This window comes from Gymnoscopelus microlampas (genome assembly GCF_963454915.1).
Source record: "Gymnoscopelus microlampas genome assembly, chromosome: 9".
Classification (NCBI taxonomy): Eukaryota; Metazoa; Chordata; class Actinopteri; order Myctophiformes; family Myctophidae; genus Gymnoscopelus; species Gymnoscopelus microlampas.
In genome coordinates, this window is record NC_139946.1 from 1,271,133 (window position 1) to 1,290,930 (window position 19,798).

Below are 19,798 nucleotides of genomic sequence, written 5' to 3' on the forward strand. Positions count from 1 at the left end.
GTATGGTTAACCACATGGACCCTAGCATCTATATTCTGGTCTATGTATGGTTAACCACATGGACCCTAGCATCTATATTCTGGTCTATGTATGGTTAACCACATGGACCCTAGCATCCATATTCTGGTCTATGTATGGTTAACCACATGGACTCTAGCATCTATATTCTGGTCTATGTATGGTTAACCACATGGACCCTAGCATCCATATTCTATAAATGTTTCCTTTCCACTGTGCTGCAGTGCAGAGCGGCGGAACGCAAAAAAACACCAGCATGTCGCAGCAGTGCAGAGTCCAGCGGGTGGCGCTATGGAGCTGTGTGAGAAACAAAACAAGGTTGGTAAAATTTTATTTAGTTTTGACTGTTTTTGTTTTCAATTTCTTTCATTTTTTAAAAAGTTTATATTTATTTATTTATTTTTGGTTTATTTATTTTTGGTTAGTTTGATTCATTTGTAGGCAGGGGTAACATTAAAAATGGTCAGATAAAACGGTGAGCTTTGTGAGCTTGTAGAGCAGCTCTTTTCACTATTTGACAATTATATAACAGGGCTTAAAACTGCCACAGTTAAATGGTAAATGGTGTATTTATATTGCGCTTTTATCCAAAGCGCTTTACATAGATTGTGCATTACATTTAAGCAATATTACACGAGAGGGTGTGCTTTACCGTCATTATTGGCACGCCAGTGATGCGGTCAGGAACGAGGCGGAGCCGAGTTCCGCAAGCATCACTGAAGTGCCAATAATGTAGGTAAAGCACACCCTCGAGTGTAATATTGCGATTATACAACAGTTACCAACAAAACACATACAAATGTATTCATATTGTGGGGCAATTCATAATAAAAATGTTTCGCTATTATCCGTTTCCCTGTAAAGAGAAGAGTTTATTTGACTGAGACATTAAATAGTCCCTGTAGCAGCGCTCTGAGGCACCGTCTCATCAACACAGCTGATTCCAGTAGGCTATATGCTCTGTCGTGTCACGTGGCCAAAATAACTGATCTACAAGCTGACAACGCGTCGCGATGGCGACGCGTTGTGAACTTGTAGATCGGCTATTTTCACCAAATAAGTCAAAATGAACAACATAGTCCATTTTGCATAGCTGTTTGTTCTCCGGTGGCAGCGGCAGGTCAGGCTACTGTCTGTTTGTTTTCCTACCGTGGGACAGCGTGACGTGGCACGCACACACACACACACACACACACACACACACACACACACACACACACACACACACACACACACACACACACACACACACATGGCACAGCACAGCTGTGCCATATATGGTCTAATCAGGTGCGGACTGCAGTGCGGAGTGATTTATTAATGTGATTAGGCCCGTGCTATCATGCTGGTTTGAAGCATGGCTAGATAGCTATTTCAACCAATCAGATTGCTTGGTCGGAACTACCTGTTGTATAATCACACATTCATACACCGATGGCGGAGGAAACCATGCAAGGCACCAAACCTGCTCATCGGGAGCAATTGGGGGTTCAGCGTCTCTTGCTCAAGGACACTTCTGCACTAACTCTGGGGGAGCCCGGGAATCGAACTGGGAACCTCATGGCTCCCATCTGGCCGATCTACCACTCTACTCCTGAGCCGCTGCCGATCCAGTTAACCCTTTAAGACCGGGAACGCATCTGTGTCATTTTAAGATTTCTTTGGCTCTATAAAAATAGCAGATCTACAAGCTCACAGCGCAGCACCGAGTGCCGCGCTACGAGCTTGTAGATCTGCTTCTTTTTTTTTAAATCGTGAAAATGTGTGCAAATCTTTAGTTTGAATATATATATACTTTTTTAAAGCGAAAGTTTTTAACTCAAATCTTTGCTTCTGGGGATTTTACAAATGTCTTCTAAATCCTAACAGTTTTTTTTTTCCCTAAAGTTTTTTTTAAACTTTTTTTTTACTTATGTTGCTATATTTTCAATGGTTTTCAAACTTTTTCCATGTCAAGGACCCCCAAAATAATATGTATTTGTCCGTGGACTCCCTCCCATCTAAAAATATTTTGTTCCAGGGACCCCCAGAAGCAAAGATTTGAGTTAAAAATGATTTGCACATATTTCAAGATTTTTCTAAAAATAGCAGATCTACAAGCTCATAGCGCGGCACTCGGTGCCGTGCTATGAGCTTGTATATCTGCTATTTTCATATAGCCAAATAAATCTTAAAATGACACACAGATGTGTTCCCGGTTTTAAAGGGTTAAATGCCTTACGTATGAAATACTGATAGGCTAAAAAAAAGGGCAGTTTCTCTATGATTTTAGTTTTAGTTGGTTTTGTAAACACACAGTGCAGTTTTCTTATTATATATTTTTTGTAAATCTTGTTTTTTTTTTATTATTTCAGTGTACTCAGAATTTTCTAAAATTGTAGTTTTCGTTATTCAGTTAACTGAAATTAGCTAACCCGTAATAACCTTGCAACAGAAACAGCAGCACGATGCAGCAGTGGAGACGCCAGTAGTTGTCGCCACAGAAGCGCGTGAGCTTCAGGAGACACACAAGGTCCTGGAGAAGAAGAAGAAAGCCAAGCCGAGCCACAAGCAGAAGAAGAAGAAGAATGAAGCCTCCATCGCACCAGAGAAAGGTACAGAAAGTAGTGCTGGAAGAAGTTCTCACCATATGGACCAACATTGAGGAACCGGAATAGGCTCTATGCACAGCCATATTATCACCTTCACAGGTGTTACCAATAACACTAATGAAGGCTCTGTTCCATTTAGTGTAGCACCCCATAACTCTGAGAGTGTACAAATGGAACCATATGGACCCGTACCTGTAAGGGGCCATTTGGAAGCCCAGGAGGGTCCCTGGACCCCAACTGTAGACCCACTGGTGTAACAGAGTGTTTCCAGTGAGCCAACATGCACAATATCAGCACCCTGACTCTGTTTGACCAGAATGGAACAGAGCCTTCATTAGTATCATTGGTAACACCTGTGAATGTCTTCATAATATGGCTGCTGTGAATAGAGCCTATTACAATACCAGTGGTTCAGAAAGGTTTTCATTTCAAGGACCACCATAACTCTTGAGAGTGTACAAATGGAACCGAATGGATTTGGTTCCGTTTGGACAACAGAACCGCAAGGGTCCATGTGGAACCCCCTCAAGTAACCCAGAGGGTCCCTGGACCTTTGAGACCCACTACAGCAGAGGTCTTCAACAGGGGGTCCGGGACCCCTAGGGGGTCCTCAGAGTTACTACAGGGGGTCCGCCAAATCTTTGTGTGATTTTTACATTAACCACTTCAACCATGCATCCCTATTCTGAGGAAAACTTTAGCCAAAAATAGCAGGCGTTGTGCGCTTGTAGATCTGCTATTTTTGGCAGAGTGGTTTAGTATAGGGGGGGAAAAGAGCAGGCTAAGTACAGAGTGAAAGGTCAGGTATACTATTGTTTAAGTGCATGGTTAAATGTCTGGAAATACACATTAACATGAATCCAACATGATAGTGCTGTGAAACAAATCTATGAAGCTGCCTATGAAATCTATGAAAAAATAAATATTCTATACAATATATAATGGGGGTCCCTGCTTTATCTCGCTCTCAGCCAAGGGGTCCTTGGCCTGAAAACGTTGAAGACCCCTGCACTACAGTAACATGTATCCAATACTGTGTGTATGATTGAATTTGTGTTTATCAAAATGATATTAATCGACACAAACACTTACCACTCTCCTTTCCTATTGATGTTCAGAGCCCGCCAAGGTCAAGCCAGAGCCCGCCAAGGTCAAGCCAGAGCCCGTCAAGGTCAAGCCAGAGCCCGCCAAGGTCAAGCCAGAGCCCGCCAAGGTCAAGCCAGAGCCCAAGAAGAGCAGAGACACCAAACCCCAAACGCCCAAACCCCACAGCAAGACCACCGCCAAGAAAACCCCCAACAGGTATAGGCTGCTGCTCACCGTCATCACAGTTTGTTTCATTGATTTATTGTGATACAAATATTTGTGATTACGGATTTATTATTGGGCATTTAAACATTTCTGGTAGCCTTTTAGGCTTTGTAAAAAAAAAACGAATGTGCACAGGACAGTGATTAATCGGTTATGTCATCATTGTGACAGGTCTACCAACAGGCGGAGCCCGGCCAGGAGGAAAGACAAAGAGCGGAAGAATGGCTCCGCCTCTGTGGAGGCGTGTCTCTCTGAGGCCTCTCCCACCCACGTACAGGCTTCACCGCTTCGCTCAGAACAAGGTTATTATACTTGTGAATGTTTCAATAGTTTAAATTTAAAGTTTGACTTGATATCAGTTTAGTTTTTAGTTTCTTTAAGAGGGCTTGCTAGTTTAGTTTAGTTTAAACATGTTTGAAGATGTTTAGTTTTAGTTTCATCTTTTTTATCAATTGTAGTGCTAGTTTTTATGTAGTTTTTGTCTGTTGTTTACGAACAGAATGCTAGAGAAGTTACATCGTATACCTTTAACATATTTTTTTTCCAGTCAATTCTGGTTTCGGTTATGTGTTTAGTTTGAGTTAACACTATGTAATAACCGTCGTCTCAGGGAGGCCAGAGGACAGTGAGGACGCCAGAAGCCCGCCCCAGCATGTGTTCCAGAGGACACTGAGCCCGGCCGATGTCCTCCATGTCCACAGCTACGCCAAGGGAGATTACACTGAGGGAGAGCTCCCTCCACACAGGTGAGTCGCCCAAAGTAACTAAGTACATCTACTCAAGTACAGTACTTAAAAGAGCACTTGAGCCATGTTAAACCTTATCTTCATATAATTGGTCTTCACTAATGCTCTTTAAAAGATGGTAAAATGTCCGTCTCATTGGTGGGCTGTGGACTGTTCAGAAAGCTGCCTACCAATGACTATTATCGATTGGGATTCCAAGGTAATAGACACTAGGTAAAAAAAAAAAGTATTTTTTGATGACCAAACCTTACCGATGATGTTATTTTGGTAGGCATGTTGCTGAACTGTCCACAGCCCTCACTCTGAGACAGAGAATGTAGACAGAAACGGTGCTATCTCATAAAAAGAATGTGAAGTGATCCCTTTAAGTACAATTTTGAGGACTTTACTTGTGTACGTCGACTTTTGGTCACTTGATACATTTACTCCACTACATCCCAGAGATGACGTTTTTGCCTCTTTGGGAACTCTGGGACTCCACGTTTTTTGTGTAGATTATCAAAACAAAACATGCATCAACCAGTTATGCCCTATTTTATACTTTATCTACGGTATACAAAAATAGCTGGTCTTCAAGCTCACAACGCGTTGAGCTTGTAGATTGGCTATTTTCTAAAAACGGTTGTACACATTTATTTGATACTGTGAGTATATTGCAATAGGCGCTCTATGCACAGCAGCCATATTACCACTTCCTTCACAGGTGTTACCAATGACACTAATGAAGGCTCTGTTCCATTTAGTGTAGCACAGTGGTTTCCACGACCCCCACAACTCTGAGAGTGTACAAATGGAACCGTTCCATTTGTACACTCTCAGAGTTACACACCCGTAAGGGGCCATTTGGAAGCCCATGAGGGTCCCTGGACCCCAACTTTAGACCCACTGGTGTAGCAGAGTGTTTCCAGTGAGCCAACATGCACAATATCAGCACCCTGACTCTGTTTGCCCATGAATGGAACAGAGCCTTCATCTCCCTCAGCCCCTCTCACTTGTGGGGTTCCCCAGGGCTCTATTCTGGCCCCCCTACTGTTCCTATTATATATGTTGCCCCTCGGATCTATCCTCTCGAAACATAATATTGCCTTCCACTGCTACGCAGACGACGTACAAATATACATGCCACTTGCGTCTAATAACAATAATTCCTTCACACCCTTGACCAACTGCCTAGATGACATTAAATCCTGGATGAATGCAAATTTCCTACACCTTAACAACAATAAAACCGAAATCATCATCTTTGGACACCACCCCACCTCACCTGTCAACACCCTGGGCCCCCTCACCTCCAATATCCACAATAATGCAAAAAAACTAGGTGTTATTTTTGACAGCAACTTCAAATTTGATAAACAGATTAGCTCAGTCATAAAAACCAGCTTTTTTCATTTACGACTCCTGGCCAAAATCAAACCATATCTCCCCCTCAAACAATTTGAATTAGTAATCCATGCCTTCATCACATCTAGGATTGACTATTGTAATGCACTACACTATGGCATCGACCTCTCCCTACTCAGGCGTTTACAACTTGTCCAAAACGCTGCTGCTCGCCCTCTCAGAGGTATCAAAAAATATGACCACATCACTCCAGTGTTGGCCTCTCTCCATTGGCTTCCGGTAAAATACAGAATTGATTTTAAAATGTTATTATTTGCTTTTAAATCCATCAATGGTCTGGCCCCCCCATATATGGCTGAACTCCTAACTCCCCATAATCCACCCAGAGCACTAAGGTCTGCTGACTGTGCCATCAAACCTAACTCTCAAAACCAGAGGTGATCGCTCCTTTGCGGTGGCAGCCCCACAGTTGTGGAACAATCTCCCCCTCCACATCAGATCTGCTCAGTCCATCCAGATATTTAAGACCTTACTTAAAACCCATCTTTTCTCTCTGGCCTTTAACCATATCCAATCATAAAATGTCCTTTTTGCTGATTTGATGTATTGTTTTCTTTTTCCTCGTTTTTTGCTTTTACCTGTGCAGCACTTTGGTTCAACTAATCGTTGTGTAAAAATGTGCTATATGAATAAAGTTTGATTGATTGATTGATTCATTAGTATCATTGGTAACACCTGTGAATGTCTTCATAATATGGCTGCTGTGAATAGAGCCTATGCCAATACTTGTGTACTTGTACTCCACCCAGGGAGGACATGAAGAGTGACAGCAGTGACAGTGACAGCGCGGTGAGGAAGGATGAGCGACCGCCAGTGAAGAGAGCCGTGAAGGACGCGCCACTAGTGTCGGAAAAAGTCAAAGTAACTATACCCCAATGTAGAAATACTACAAGTAAAAGTCGTGTATTCAACATTTTTACTTACGTAATCCAAGGAGTGCTACACTGAGAAGGTTATTCCGAATGTTCTTTTTTCATTTATATTTTTTCGTTCCCCCCCCCCAAAATCGGGGCTTTTTTTTTTTTTTGCCCTGATGAAGACCGCTTGTGGTCGAAACCAGAATGCGCCAGAATTTTATAATAACAGAATACGTTCGGTGCCTGGAATCTCACCGTTGCGTTCCATTGTGCCGTTTAAAGCTGTAGACTCCATGACGAGAGATCCATGAAAAAAAAAAGCATGCCTCCATTTTGCCCGATGGGCCTGGCTAACGTCTGGAACGATAACATCTTTCACGCGGGTCACAATGGCAAAGCGATCGCGGATACAAAATGAGTCGTTTTCCCCAGCGTAAAAAGTTTTGGAGTTATAGGGGTTTTAGAGAAGGAAATAGAACGGAAGCGGATGGGGAGCCATGTTTTTGACACGCTGATCCATCTGTCCCTTCCTTCTCAGAATCGCCTAGGGTGATTCCAGAGCTGCTCTAGCCCCTCCCGCGTGGAAAGAAACGAAAAAAAAAAAAAAAAAAAGATAAAAAAAACGTATATTTATACCTTTTTGGCACTCCGCGGGTGTATTTGCAAAAAGGTGTATATATACGGTTTTGGCACTCAATGTGTTAACTCTGAGTGGCCGGATCTCCCATTTTTTTATCTGATGGTTAAAATGGTGTTTGAAATGACTATGGGTTTATATAGTAAGGGGGCTAAATTGAATATCAAATATCTAAATACTGAATCAAGCAACTTAAAAACGGTCTGGGGTGAAACACAAAAGCCAGAGTTGATGTTAAAATGACCCCAAACATGTTTGGAAGTGAAACATCCCTTTAACCCATTAAGACCTTGAACGCATCTGTGTCACTTTAGATGTCTTTGGCTATTCAAAAATAGCAGATATACAAGCTCATAGCGCGGCACCGAGTGCCGCGCTATGAGCTTGTAGATCTGCTATTTTCGAAAAATCTTGAAAAAACATTTTTGAGATTTTTTTCAAAAAACTGTTAGGATTTAGATTTTTTTTAAGAATCACCTCAGGTCTTAATGGGTTAAGGTTGGCCTCATATTTACTTCAATTAATTAAATATTGGAGTATTGGATCAGGAATGGGAGAAAAACTAAACAACATCTCCATGTATTCAAAGCTTCATAGGTTGAGTAAGTCATTATGGAGTAATGTCATTTTAGGGGTGAACTACCCCTTAAAGTACCAAAAGTATTCATTATGCAGAATTTTCTATTTCAGTTTGTTTGTTTGTTTGTTTAGTTATTGTTCTAAATGTGTGAAAATAAGTGTTTGTGTACATGGAATGTACACTGACTTGTAGTTTGTCCAACAGAGGGCAGCAGAGAGGCTGAAGGGGACAGAAGTGAAGGAGAGCCATTTAGGGAACCTTCCCCACCATCATCCTCTCATCAAAGACGGCATGAGTGATGAAGGTATGAAAATAATCATTTTATCATCATCCTCTCATCAAAGACGGAATGAGTACGACGGTTTATAAGGGTCAGCGGGACCTAGGTGAAAAAATCTGAGTTTTTAAAGGTACACATTTGTTATTTTAAACTCGCAAATTCACGACATTATAAACGATCAAATTTCGGAGAAAAAAACCCTGAAAAGTGTAATTAACCCATTAAGACCTGGAACTGTGTCATTTTTAGATTTTAGCTAAAAAGCATTATTTTACACTTTGGGCTATTCAAAAATAGCAGATATACAAGCTCATAGCGCGGCTTGTATATCTGCTATTTTTGAAAAATCGTGAAAATTGGTGCAAATTGCGTTGTGAGCTTGTAGATCTGCTATTTTCAAACAGCCTACGTATAGTATATAGGGTTAAAGTGGCGAAACGGATTGTGATGCTATATTAACTCATTTTGCTGGGGACCCCCTGGAAAACCCCTCAAGGACCCCCGGACCCCACTTTGAGAACCACTGGTGTACGTATTACTAACATGCTAAGTTTGTTGACTGTGTTTCTGCATTTTGATGGGGGTCCGCGGCCAAATACATATAATTTTGGGGGTCCTTGACATGAAAATGCTTGAGAACCACTGATATAGAAACATACGTTTTTCAGAATACTGATGAGATTTAGGAGACATGTAGAATCGGCTTCAGGTCTCAATGGGTTAAGGAGGCACATAACTTCACTTTGTATCACACCACCACCGCTTCCACTTTGCAATGGATGACCTAATCAACTTATATGTTGCTATCCGATTTAGCAATATCGATATCGGCCTCTCTGTGTTGAGTGGTCCGTTGGGTTTATGTTAACGATCAATCAATCGAGTGTTTGATTGTGTTTCGTCATGGGTCAACAGAACTAGCCTGGGATCCAGCCTGCTTCGCTACGTTCGGCGGACTTTTATTTCTCTCTTCGCTACTCAGTCTGGAATGCCTCCTATCTCCAAGGGAGGCGGGACATGCCAAACGTCTCGAATTGTGCCGTGGCTTCTGATTGGTCTGTGGTGCGGGGCGGGACAAAAAAAACAGTGTGATCGTTGTGATTCGTCATTCGTTTGAACAACATCCAATCAGCAACGACGTTGCCTAACGTAACATATGTAGTTCCAGTGTAGTTCTGCAAAACGAGTCAATGGGGTGCATTCCAGACTGAGTAGCGAATTGAGAAATAAAAGTCCGCCGAACGTAGCGAAGCAGGCTGGATCCCAGGCTACAACAGAACGCACATAGTAAACTTTAAGCTCCTATTTATCGCTATCACAATGAAAACCCATTTTTCAAGGTTTTAAAGAAGAAATAACCTTTATTTTCTTTTGCCCGCAGAGCTGTCGGAGGAGGTGCAAGTGGAGGAGGAGGAGGGGCTAGAGGGAGAGAACTGGGCCCGCCCCCTGACCCACCTGTGGCAAAACAAGCCCCCCAACCTGAAGAGAGAGAGAGAGTACAACCGCCGCGTGGGACTGAAACCCCCTTACTGCTGTATATGTGCCCTGTTCTGGACCTACCATAGAGTATGTACACACACACACACACACACACACACACACACACACACACACACACACACACACACACACACACACACACACACACACACACACACACACACACACACACACAGAAACCACCTTGCGTGCGTGCTCGGGGGATAAACTGAATCTTGACATTCAAGGAGCTACACCATGAATTTAAAAAATAATAATAATATTTGATATCATATTGTTTATGTCCCTCAAACGTTTTTCAAAAGGTTTGAGCCTAAATCCAGCCTCAGATATACTCATTCCAACTAACTTCTCTCTGGCTTATAAAGCACTTTCACCTGCAATACCACATTGTCCTGTTTGGCACGGGGCGCTATTGAGCCAGTTTGTATGCATGTTATGTCCTGGTTCTGTGTGGAAAAAGTAAAAAAAAAGAAATAAGACAAAAATAAGACAAAAATAAAAATGATTTTTTTTTTGGTTAGAACTGAAAAACGGGAGGAATTGTTCCCAGACGTGACGAAGGGTGGGGGAACAAATCTGACGGACTGTTTTCAGACCAATTTAAATAAAAACCACAGATAGCCTATGAAAGCCTGCATGCTCGAAGTCGGGTATTTGTTGGAACAGAAGAGAGGTGGGGGAGACCAAAAACACACAAAAATGAAGAAAAAGTTAAAATTCATGGTGTAGACCCTTTCAGGTAAAAATTCAGATCCTGTGTCTACAACAATGTGCTCCGCCCCCCTAAATAACAATGAAACACCTGTGCCATGCCATAAGACTAGTAGGTCTTAAGGTCCTTTCACACGGCAAGCGGCCAACGCGCCTATGTAATTCATTTTCAATGAGAGGCGGGCGATTATTTGGGACGCGCGGAGAAGTTGAGGGGCGGTGAGGCAGACGGGCGCAGTCCCGTGAAATTCTCGCGCGCGTGCTCGTTTGTGCACGCGCCCGCTGCGCGATCACCGCTGATCCGAGCGGTACCTTACGGGTCTGTAACTCTTGAGAGTGTACAAATGGAACCAAATTGACCCTTACTGGTCTGTAAGTGGAAGTGGAACCAAATTGGTTGATTATTATTATTATTATTATTCTTTAATAATTGCTTGCAGAGTGAGCACAGCAGTATGCGTGTGTGTGTGTGTGTGTGTGACAGACTGAACTCAGCAGCAGCACAGACAGTCCAGTCATGTCGTCAGGTGGTTTCATGAGGACCAAACCGCTGATCCCAGAGGTGTGTTTCACCACCATCACCGAGGAAGACTCTGAATGCGAGGACACGCCCCTCACCCCCCATCTGGAGGAAGATGGTACCAGCCTGCTCGTCAGCTGTTCACACTGCAGCGTCCGAGTGCACGCCAGTATGTACTCACACACAGACACACACACACACACACACGCGCACACACAAACACACACGCACATATGTAAACATACGTTTATATTACTATGCTTGTGAGGACAATAACATTTTAGGAAGTCCGTTTTACCTTTGTTTTGCCATTATTAACCCATTAAGACCTGGAACTGTGTCATTTTTAGATTTGAGCTAAAAAGCATTATTTCACACTTTGGGCTATATGAGCTTGTATATCTGCTATTTTTGAAAAATCGTGAAAATGTGTGCAAATCTTTGAATATATATATATATATATATTTAAAGCGAACATTTTTAACTCAAATCTTTGCTTCTGGGGGGTCCCTGGAACAAAATATTTTGATGGGGGTCCGCGGCCAAATACATATAATTTTGGGGGTCCTTGACATGAAAAAGATTGAACACCACTGATATAGAAACATACGTTTTTCAGAAAACTGTTGGGATTTAGGAGACGTGTAGAATCGGCTTCAGGTCTCAATGGGTTAACCCCAACTCTAAAGCTGAAAAGAGACGGCTTTAGACAGCGTTGTGGGCTTGACCGGTGCACAACACCAGCCTGCAACTAAGTATAAATCAGGCTTAACTCCAACCTCAAACCTAACCTCTAAATGTCGAACCCTGGCCCCGACGTGAATCTTTTCCTAATTGTAGGTCTAACTCTTTCTTTTTGTATCCTTAAAACAACCTTTTATTTCGTAAGGACCAAGAAAATGGTCCTTACAATGTCTGTTTCTCACTATCTACTGTACCTAGTATTGTTACAACAAGTTCACAGGCACACACGCACACACACAATTATCTGAAAATACGGTTGAAAATGGGTGAAGTGCTCCTTTTTAAGAGTCTTGTTCAGAGACACATTGACACACAGACTGGGTGGACCGGAGGTCAAACCGGTGACCTTCTGATTAATAGACCCACTCAATAGACGGTAATAGCATATCAGCAGTATGTAAATACACACTGCAATGTGTTGGACTGAATCTGGGGGGTTTAGCTGATACAATCCAAAAACAAATCAGTAGTTCTTTTTTTTCATGTCAAGGACCCCTGAATGAACATGAATTTGTCCCCGCACCCCCATCTGAAAATATTTTGTGCCAGAGACCCTCACACAAGATTTGCGTCGTTAAAATGTTTCAAAAACTATTTCAATAGTGTTCACATGTTTTAAAGATGATTTGAAAATAGCAGATCTACAAGCTCACAAAGTGTTGCGTCGCGACGCGTTGTGAGCTCGTAGATCTACTATTTTCAAACAGCCTACGTATATAGTATATAGGGTTAAAGTGGCGAAACGGATCGTGATGCTATATTAACTAATTTTGCTGGGGACCCCCTGGAAACCCCTCAAGGACCCCGGACCCCACTTTGAGAACCACTGGTGTACGTATTAGTAACATGCTAAGTTTGTTGACTGTGTTTCTGCAGGTTGCTACGGCATCAACCCGGCGGCCGTTACCAAGGAGTGGAAATGTGCGCGTTGCAAAGCCAACGCCATGACAGAGGTCAGTGTTGTTGGTGAGGCGGCAGAGCTAACCTACCGTCTGCTGTGTGAATGCAGCCTAATGTATACCAGATGTCTTCTGACAAAAATAACAGATCTACAAGCTAACAACATGTTGCACCACGATGCATTGTTAACTTGTAGATATGTTGTTAACTAGTAGATATGTTGTTAACTCGTAGATATGTTGTTAACTCGTAGATATGTTGTTAACTCGTAGATATGTTGTGTAGATATGTTGTTAACTCGTAGATATGTTGTGTAGATATGTTGTTAACTCGTAGATATGTTGTCGTTATACTGTATGTTGGTTTGTTTACTGATGAGTGAGAAAACAATGTTGCACTTTAGGCTAATCATCTGGGGACCCCCAAACATAATTTGGTCCTGACCCCCAGTTTGGGAACCACTGGGTTACAGTATATCGTTTTTTTATCAACCCAAAAATAAGAAAATGTGAATAGCTAAGGACTTGTACACATTATAAAAGTGAAATTCACAATGCGACGTTTCTTTCATGAGCACTTGTATTGTTGTTGAATTATGTTTATTTAATATTAGAGTGTCAGTATTGCTGTTAAATGATGAGTGGTGCAGAGTTTATAATATAACTATTCATTAATAATGGTGTCTCCTGTTTACAGAAATGTTGTTTATGTTCGCTGAGGGGCGGGGCCTTGCAGAGAGCCAATAACAACAAGTAAGTACATCCACAGGCAGGGGTGCAATGCTCACTGGACGGCCTTGCACGCCGTGCTGGAACCTATTTGACCAGGAGCACACGCAGGCACACGCATAGATTTAAAACTACTTTAAATTCGCACCTCAACACAGTTTTCAAAGGCTCCCAACTCACACCTAGCGAATTAACATAGGAATAAGCCTAGATGCATATCAATTGTCCATTGTGTGACTTGCAGTGTAGGTGTTAACACATTGACTGCCATCGGCTAATCTCAGAACGTCCATCGTAGTGCCAAGCAATTTCTTACCTTTTTTGTTTTTTTGATTCCGTCATAGGCCCCGCTAAATCCGTTTAAAATCCGCGTTCATTTGGTTCGACACAAACACGGGACCCGACCGAACAAAACGCTGAAAACCGTGCGGCGATCCGACACTGCATTCTGGAGAACGAGAGGAAAACGCTAAAATGGTGGATGCGGTGAGAAAAACAACAAGCCAGAGATAATGGCGTCCAAAGTTGACCGCTAGACAGGAAACGGAGGCGGGAGAAAAACCGGAAACAGTATTATTTCGTTTCCGGTCCGCCCACTTCGAGACCGGAAGTGCAAAAAAAATCCGGAATCTGCACCTGCACGATTTAACATGGGAAAACTACGGGACTACGGGCTACGGGAACGGCAGTTAACGGTTGGATTTAACGGCCCGTAGGACTACGGGCCTGGCAGTGGATGTGTTAAGCAACGTGTTCGTCACGTCATTGAAATAGAGTGCAAGAACATACCAAATGAGCATTGCATGCCTGTCCACAGGGGGGCAGGACATCAAGTCTAACACACAGGGGCCAGTAGAGAGGGAAAAACAATTACATAATTACAAGGTCCCATGCAGATGTCACTCAACCAGCTGATTCGTACACAACATTTACCGTTATTCGTGTTGTTGAGCGAATTAGTTGCAAATGAAGTCACTTGGCTGAGGTTAGAAGACACATGTGCTGGGCTATGCTCAGCATTGCTTTGTGGTCGAGGTCAGTACAGTTCCCATACCAGGCAGGGGCAGTATTGTTATGTATTGTGTTGTATGTTACAGGTTGGGTACATGTCATGTGTGCGGTAGCAGTAATGTTATGTATTGTGTTGTATGTTACAGGTGGGTACATGTCATGTGTGCGGTAGCAGTAATGTTATGTATTGTGTTGTATGTTACAGGTGGGTACATGTCATGTGTGCGGTAGCAGTAATGTTATGTATTGTGTTGTATGTTACAGGTGGGTACATGTCATGTGTGCGGTAGCAGTCCTGGAGGCCCGGTTTGTCAACGTCACAGACAGACGTCCTGTGGACCTGAGTGGAATCCCTTTACAAAGATTCAAACTGGTGAGCTTCTTCAAATCACTTGGTGTATCATGTTAACACGGTGCTTTGTGGCAACGGATGTACAAACACATTTATCATGTGGATAAAATCATATTTGAACAGGGACCCCCCACCCTGACAAGCACTTGGAATTGTAGGAGTTGAGGCTTTACATTTTGTTTGACTCGGCTCCACAGATAAATATTGTGAAAACAGCAGATCTACAAGCTCACAATGGCTCGCGTTGTGAACTTGTAGCTATTTTGCCTCCGTCTTAGGTAATATTTGACAATTGGCCAATGTTTGACCATTTGCTATAGTATCATTTGTTGATAACTTTTGACGCAGTAATGCTCTTATTATTATTATATTTTAGAGCTATTTGAAAGGTCTTAAAAGTCTTTCAATTGTCACTTTAGAAATGTGCAGATACCCTGTATAGTAGTGAAGCGAGGGTCAGGTTTTTTTTTACCACCCTGCCACAGGAGCCCAACCCGCCCTGCAGAAAAAGAAAAAGAAAAATACAGACTGGCTTTTCAACACACTAGCAAGTCCATTCAATTGCTTTCCAGAGAGAGAGAGAGACAGAGAGAGATTATTTTATAAACATGTGTTTATTAACACATAACGCAATACTAACTAGGCCTACGTTTGACAAATTAGGAAGAATGATGTCAGATTCAGCTCTCCTTCCCGATGCCAAATAATAATAGTAACAACACAACACGTTCAACAATATGTAGCCATTTCCTATTTGGCCTGGATATAAACATTTATAACATCTTACGGAGCGTTCCGGTTACCTCCGCGATGCTCGCCCCAAAACACGGTCGCCCCGGATCAAATCCGGTGCCCTGGGAACGGTCGCCACCTGGTACTCCTAAATGTAACCTCGCTAATAAATGGGGGCGAGTGTGTTTTGGGGCGATGGTTCCGGTTACCTCAACGTATGTTGTTCTCTCTCTCTCTCGTTACGCTGTTATTGTTTGGCGAGAGGGCACGGTGTATTCTGGAAATGCCATCAGCTCACGGAAGCCTTTCCCCTCGACATCGCTAATAGTAGGCATAATATATGCGGCTATCATCTTCGCTGTCAAATCAGTGATCATGATCTGCCTGCCGGTCATCACAATGGCGAGGTTTCACGGTGAAGTCTGCCATTCTGCTTTGCTTGGGTGATGGCTTTGGGTGTCTCGCTTTATAATGTGACTTGCCATCACTGATGTTGTAGAGTGATATGCATACTTTGTTTTATCGTCAATGTGTGTACATGTTTAAAATAATCTTATAAGAGAATCATACTGTAAAAAAAAATATCCTGTAGTGTGATGCCAAGCAGATTTCAAAGTTGTTCAGTGTGAGCCCAGCTTGACTCTTCTAGTTTCCCTGTCCTTGAACTCTTGTTTCTCTTCTCTCTCTGTGTGTCAGAAACGTTACTACTAAAAGCACTATTTAACTTTTTTATAATAATAAAAAAGGAATGGTTTTGGAGATAAGGTTTTAACCTAACAGCAAAGATATGAAGGCATCAAACTTTCTCTGTCCGTCAGAAATATTACAACTATAAAAAGCCTCTGTCAGAAATGTTACTACTGTAAGTACATTAACCCATTAAGACCTGGAACGCATTTGTGTCACTTTAGATTTCTTTGGCTATTTTTGAAAAATCGTGTTTTTTTTTTTTTCAAAAATCTGTTAGGATTTAGAAAACATTTTTAAGAATCGCCTCAGGTCCGAACACATTACCTGCCAAACACGGATATATCCGTTGTTTAAAAATACACCCGTTTACCACCAACGATTATATCCGTTTTTCAAAATAAAATAATAATTATTATTATTATTATTATTTTTTTGTCTTTTTTTTCCAATTTATCCACACAGAACCAGAGATATCGCGATCCAAAGATTTCTAGCTCCATTCACTCCTTGGTTAACTTATTACTTTAAAATCCTGTATCTCAGCATTTTTACCATGTTATTTTGGGTGAAAATAACTGGCTGCAATTATGGAACGGATTACTGCAATCGGATTATTTTTTTCCACGATTCTACGATACTCCTGTGTGTGTGTGTGTGTAATGAGGGGATCACCGTGAGGACGTTGATCACGGAAAATATTTTACTTAAAAAATGGTTAAAAAAGGTTAAAAAATCTAGCAGTGGGGGAATTAAAAAAAAACAAGAAATGACTAAAGTCATAATATAGCCGCTAGCGGCAGGCTTTTTTATATATATATATACATATATATGTATATATATATATATATATATATATATATATATATATATGTATATATATATATATATATATATATATATATATATATATATATATATATATATATATATATATATATATATATATATATATATATATATATATTTGGAATATATATTTATATGTATATATATATATATATATATATATATATATACATATAAATATATATTCCAAATATTATTTAACTTTTTCTTTTCAAGATCTTTTTGAAAATAGCCGATCTACAAGCTCAAAAAGCGTCGTGAATGCAACACTTTGCGAGCATGTAGATCTGCTATTTTCAAATAGCCAATGTACCAGTCTGTGCTACTGCTCGTATGTATGTATGTATGTATGTATGTATGTATGTATGTATGTATGTATGTATGTATGTATGTATGTATGTATGTATGTATGTATGTATGTATGTATGTATGTATGTATGTATGTATGTATATATATATATATATATATGTATATATATATATTCCAAATATTCTTTAACTTTTTCTTTTCAAGATCTTTTTGAAAATAGCCGATCTACAAGCTCAAAAAGCGTTGTGAATGCAACACTTTGCGAGCATGTAGATATGCTATTTTCAAATAGCCAATGTACTAGTCTGCTACTGCTCATGTAGCCTAGTCGCTTCTTTTGGCCTTGTTTTCATAGAACTGACTGCTTATTTCACTCATGCAAGAGAGCCTAGTCAGCCTACGTGAAACATAACATCACACTTTTGCGCATTCCGCTGTATTGCACGTTTAGATGGAGAAGCGAGGCTGCGCCATTTTCACCCTGAAAGGCGGTTTCACTTAGGATTAGGGTTGCACTTAACTTTCATAGCCTAAGCATAAGTAGGCTAGGCTAACTATTTTTGTTGTTGATACAAATTGAATTTACTTCTACTCAACTACATCTCAGAGGCAAATATTGTACATTACATTATAAAACATACATTTACCACTTAAGCCCTATTTTACACCTACAAGTATAATACCTACTTGTAGATCTGCTATTTTCAATCATTTTAGTACTTTCACTTTTGGAACGTTTTACGTACATTTTGATACCAATACTATTGTACTTTCACACAAGTACATTGCCACACACACACACACACACACACACACACACACACACACACACACACACACACACACACACACACACACACACACACACACACACAGCTGCCATTAATTAGTGATGTTGATTGCCATGTGGTCAACTGCGCATACAGGCTTAACGAGCCATCGTTAACCTGCTAGTGACGGGCAATAATATGCGCATTTGTGTTGAAACGCATCGCTCTGATGATCCAAGGAAGTTGGAGCAACTCTCTAAAATGGTGGATTTTAGTTTGGCTGGTCAATTTGAGATGTCAACAGCTTTATTATATAATATACATATAACACACCGAGTATGGAGAAGAAGTCTCTCTCTGTATCGCGCTGTATCTATCAGTAACACTAATGAACAAAATAAAAGACAAGTGGCCGTGATGCCTCATGCCTGCCCTGCGCAGTGCGCACACTGATTTCACCGTTTCCTATGCTGTCAATACGGTAGACACCAGTTGACTAGTTGAGATTCAACATCAAGTGAAACGCTGCATAAACAGTAGTTAGGTTTGCCTATATTCCAGCTTAAAATGCGCGCAAGCCATGCAATGCTTTTGATAGAGAGGATAGACTGGAGAGCTGGAGAGAGAGAGAGAGAGAGCAAGAGAGAGCACGTGCGAGAGAGAGAGAGAAAGTATTAGACCGATGTGGTCCGATTTTTTTATCATCATTAATGTAGCCTACCCTACCTACAACAGCAACAAAAGGTTAGTAGTGTAGTAGACCTATATTTGAGATGTATGATGATCAGTTATATTATTCCAGTGGTCGATCCAAGATGTTTTACTACATTGACGACCAGTGCCTGCGTGCGTCTCCCTCTCTCAACGGTGGCACCGTGACCGTGTGTGTGTGTGTGTGTGTGTGTGTGTGTGTGTGTGTGTGTGTGTGTGTGTGAGAGTGAGTGAGTGGGGACTGGGGAGGAGGGGAGGAGGGCAGTTAAGGGTCGCAGCCTGATAGATACAGCGCGATACAGAGAGAGACTTCTTCTCCATACTCGGTGTTTTATATATTTTATTATATTATATAAAGCCGATCCCTGATCGGGTCATAACGTCCGAGTCCGGATCGAGTCTGCAGTCCCCCCCATCTATTTTGAGCCAGGGAACCCCGTTCACTGCGGGGACGGGTGATGTGAAGTCGGCGAAAAATAAATGTTCTAAGTAACTAAGTACATTTACTCAAGTACTGTATAAGCGTGCATCCGTTGTTTGGCCACTATTAGACCTTTGCAGTCAGAGGTAAGGGGGCGCCTCCCCTGCGCCGCGGTGCTGCGAGGGGAGGCGGGTGCTGCAGGACGGCCGTGATGTGTGTGTGTGTGAGAGAGAGAGAGAGAGAGAGAGAGAGAGAGAGAGAGCGTGAGGAGAGGCGGGTGCTGCGAGTGACGTAACGGCCGTCCATTGGCCGTCCATTGGCTTTAAAGTAGTGTCTCCCCATTGGCTGTAAAGTAGTGAAGGACAGCCAGGACAGCCAATAGACAAATAGGTGTCGCGAAAACATGTTGTGTTGCGGATGATGAT

General features: G+C 41.7%; 1 protein-coding gene across 2 annotated transcripts in view; it reads left to right on the forward strand.

Moving 5' to 3' along the window:
• kdm4aa (lysine (K)-specific demethylase 4A-a) overlaps positions 1-19,798 on the forward strand; it is a 52,671-nt gene that overhangs the window by 24,815 nt on the left and 8,058 nt on the right. Inside the window, exons 10-21 of one of the 2 annotated variants that reach the window (XM_084066332.1) lie at positions 243-336; positions 2,453-2,612; positions 3,728-3,911; positions 4,092-4,222; positions 4,531-4,666; positions 6,820-6,931; positions 8,349-8,448; positions 9,806-9,990; positions 11,123-11,327; positions 12,779-12,855; positions 13,499-13,554; positions 14,806-14,914. In XM_084066332.1, the coding sequence (XP_083922458.1) occupies positions 243-336; positions 2,453-2,612; positions 3,728-3,911; positions 4,092-4,222; positions 4,531-4,666; positions 6,820-6,931; positions 8,349-8,448; positions 9,806-9,990; positions 11,123-11,327; positions 12,779-12,855; positions 13,499-13,554; positions 14,806-14,914 (1,549 nt within the window). The remainder of the gene's footprint in view (positions 1-242; positions 337-2,452; positions 2,613-3,727; positions 3,912-4,091; positions 4,223-4,530; positions 4,667-6,819; positions 6,932-8,348; positions 8,449-9,805; positions 9,991-11,122; positions 11,328-12,778; positions 12,856-13,498; positions 13,555-14,805; positions 14,915-19,798) is intronic. The other variant, XM_084066333.1, reaches the window with a different exon arrangement.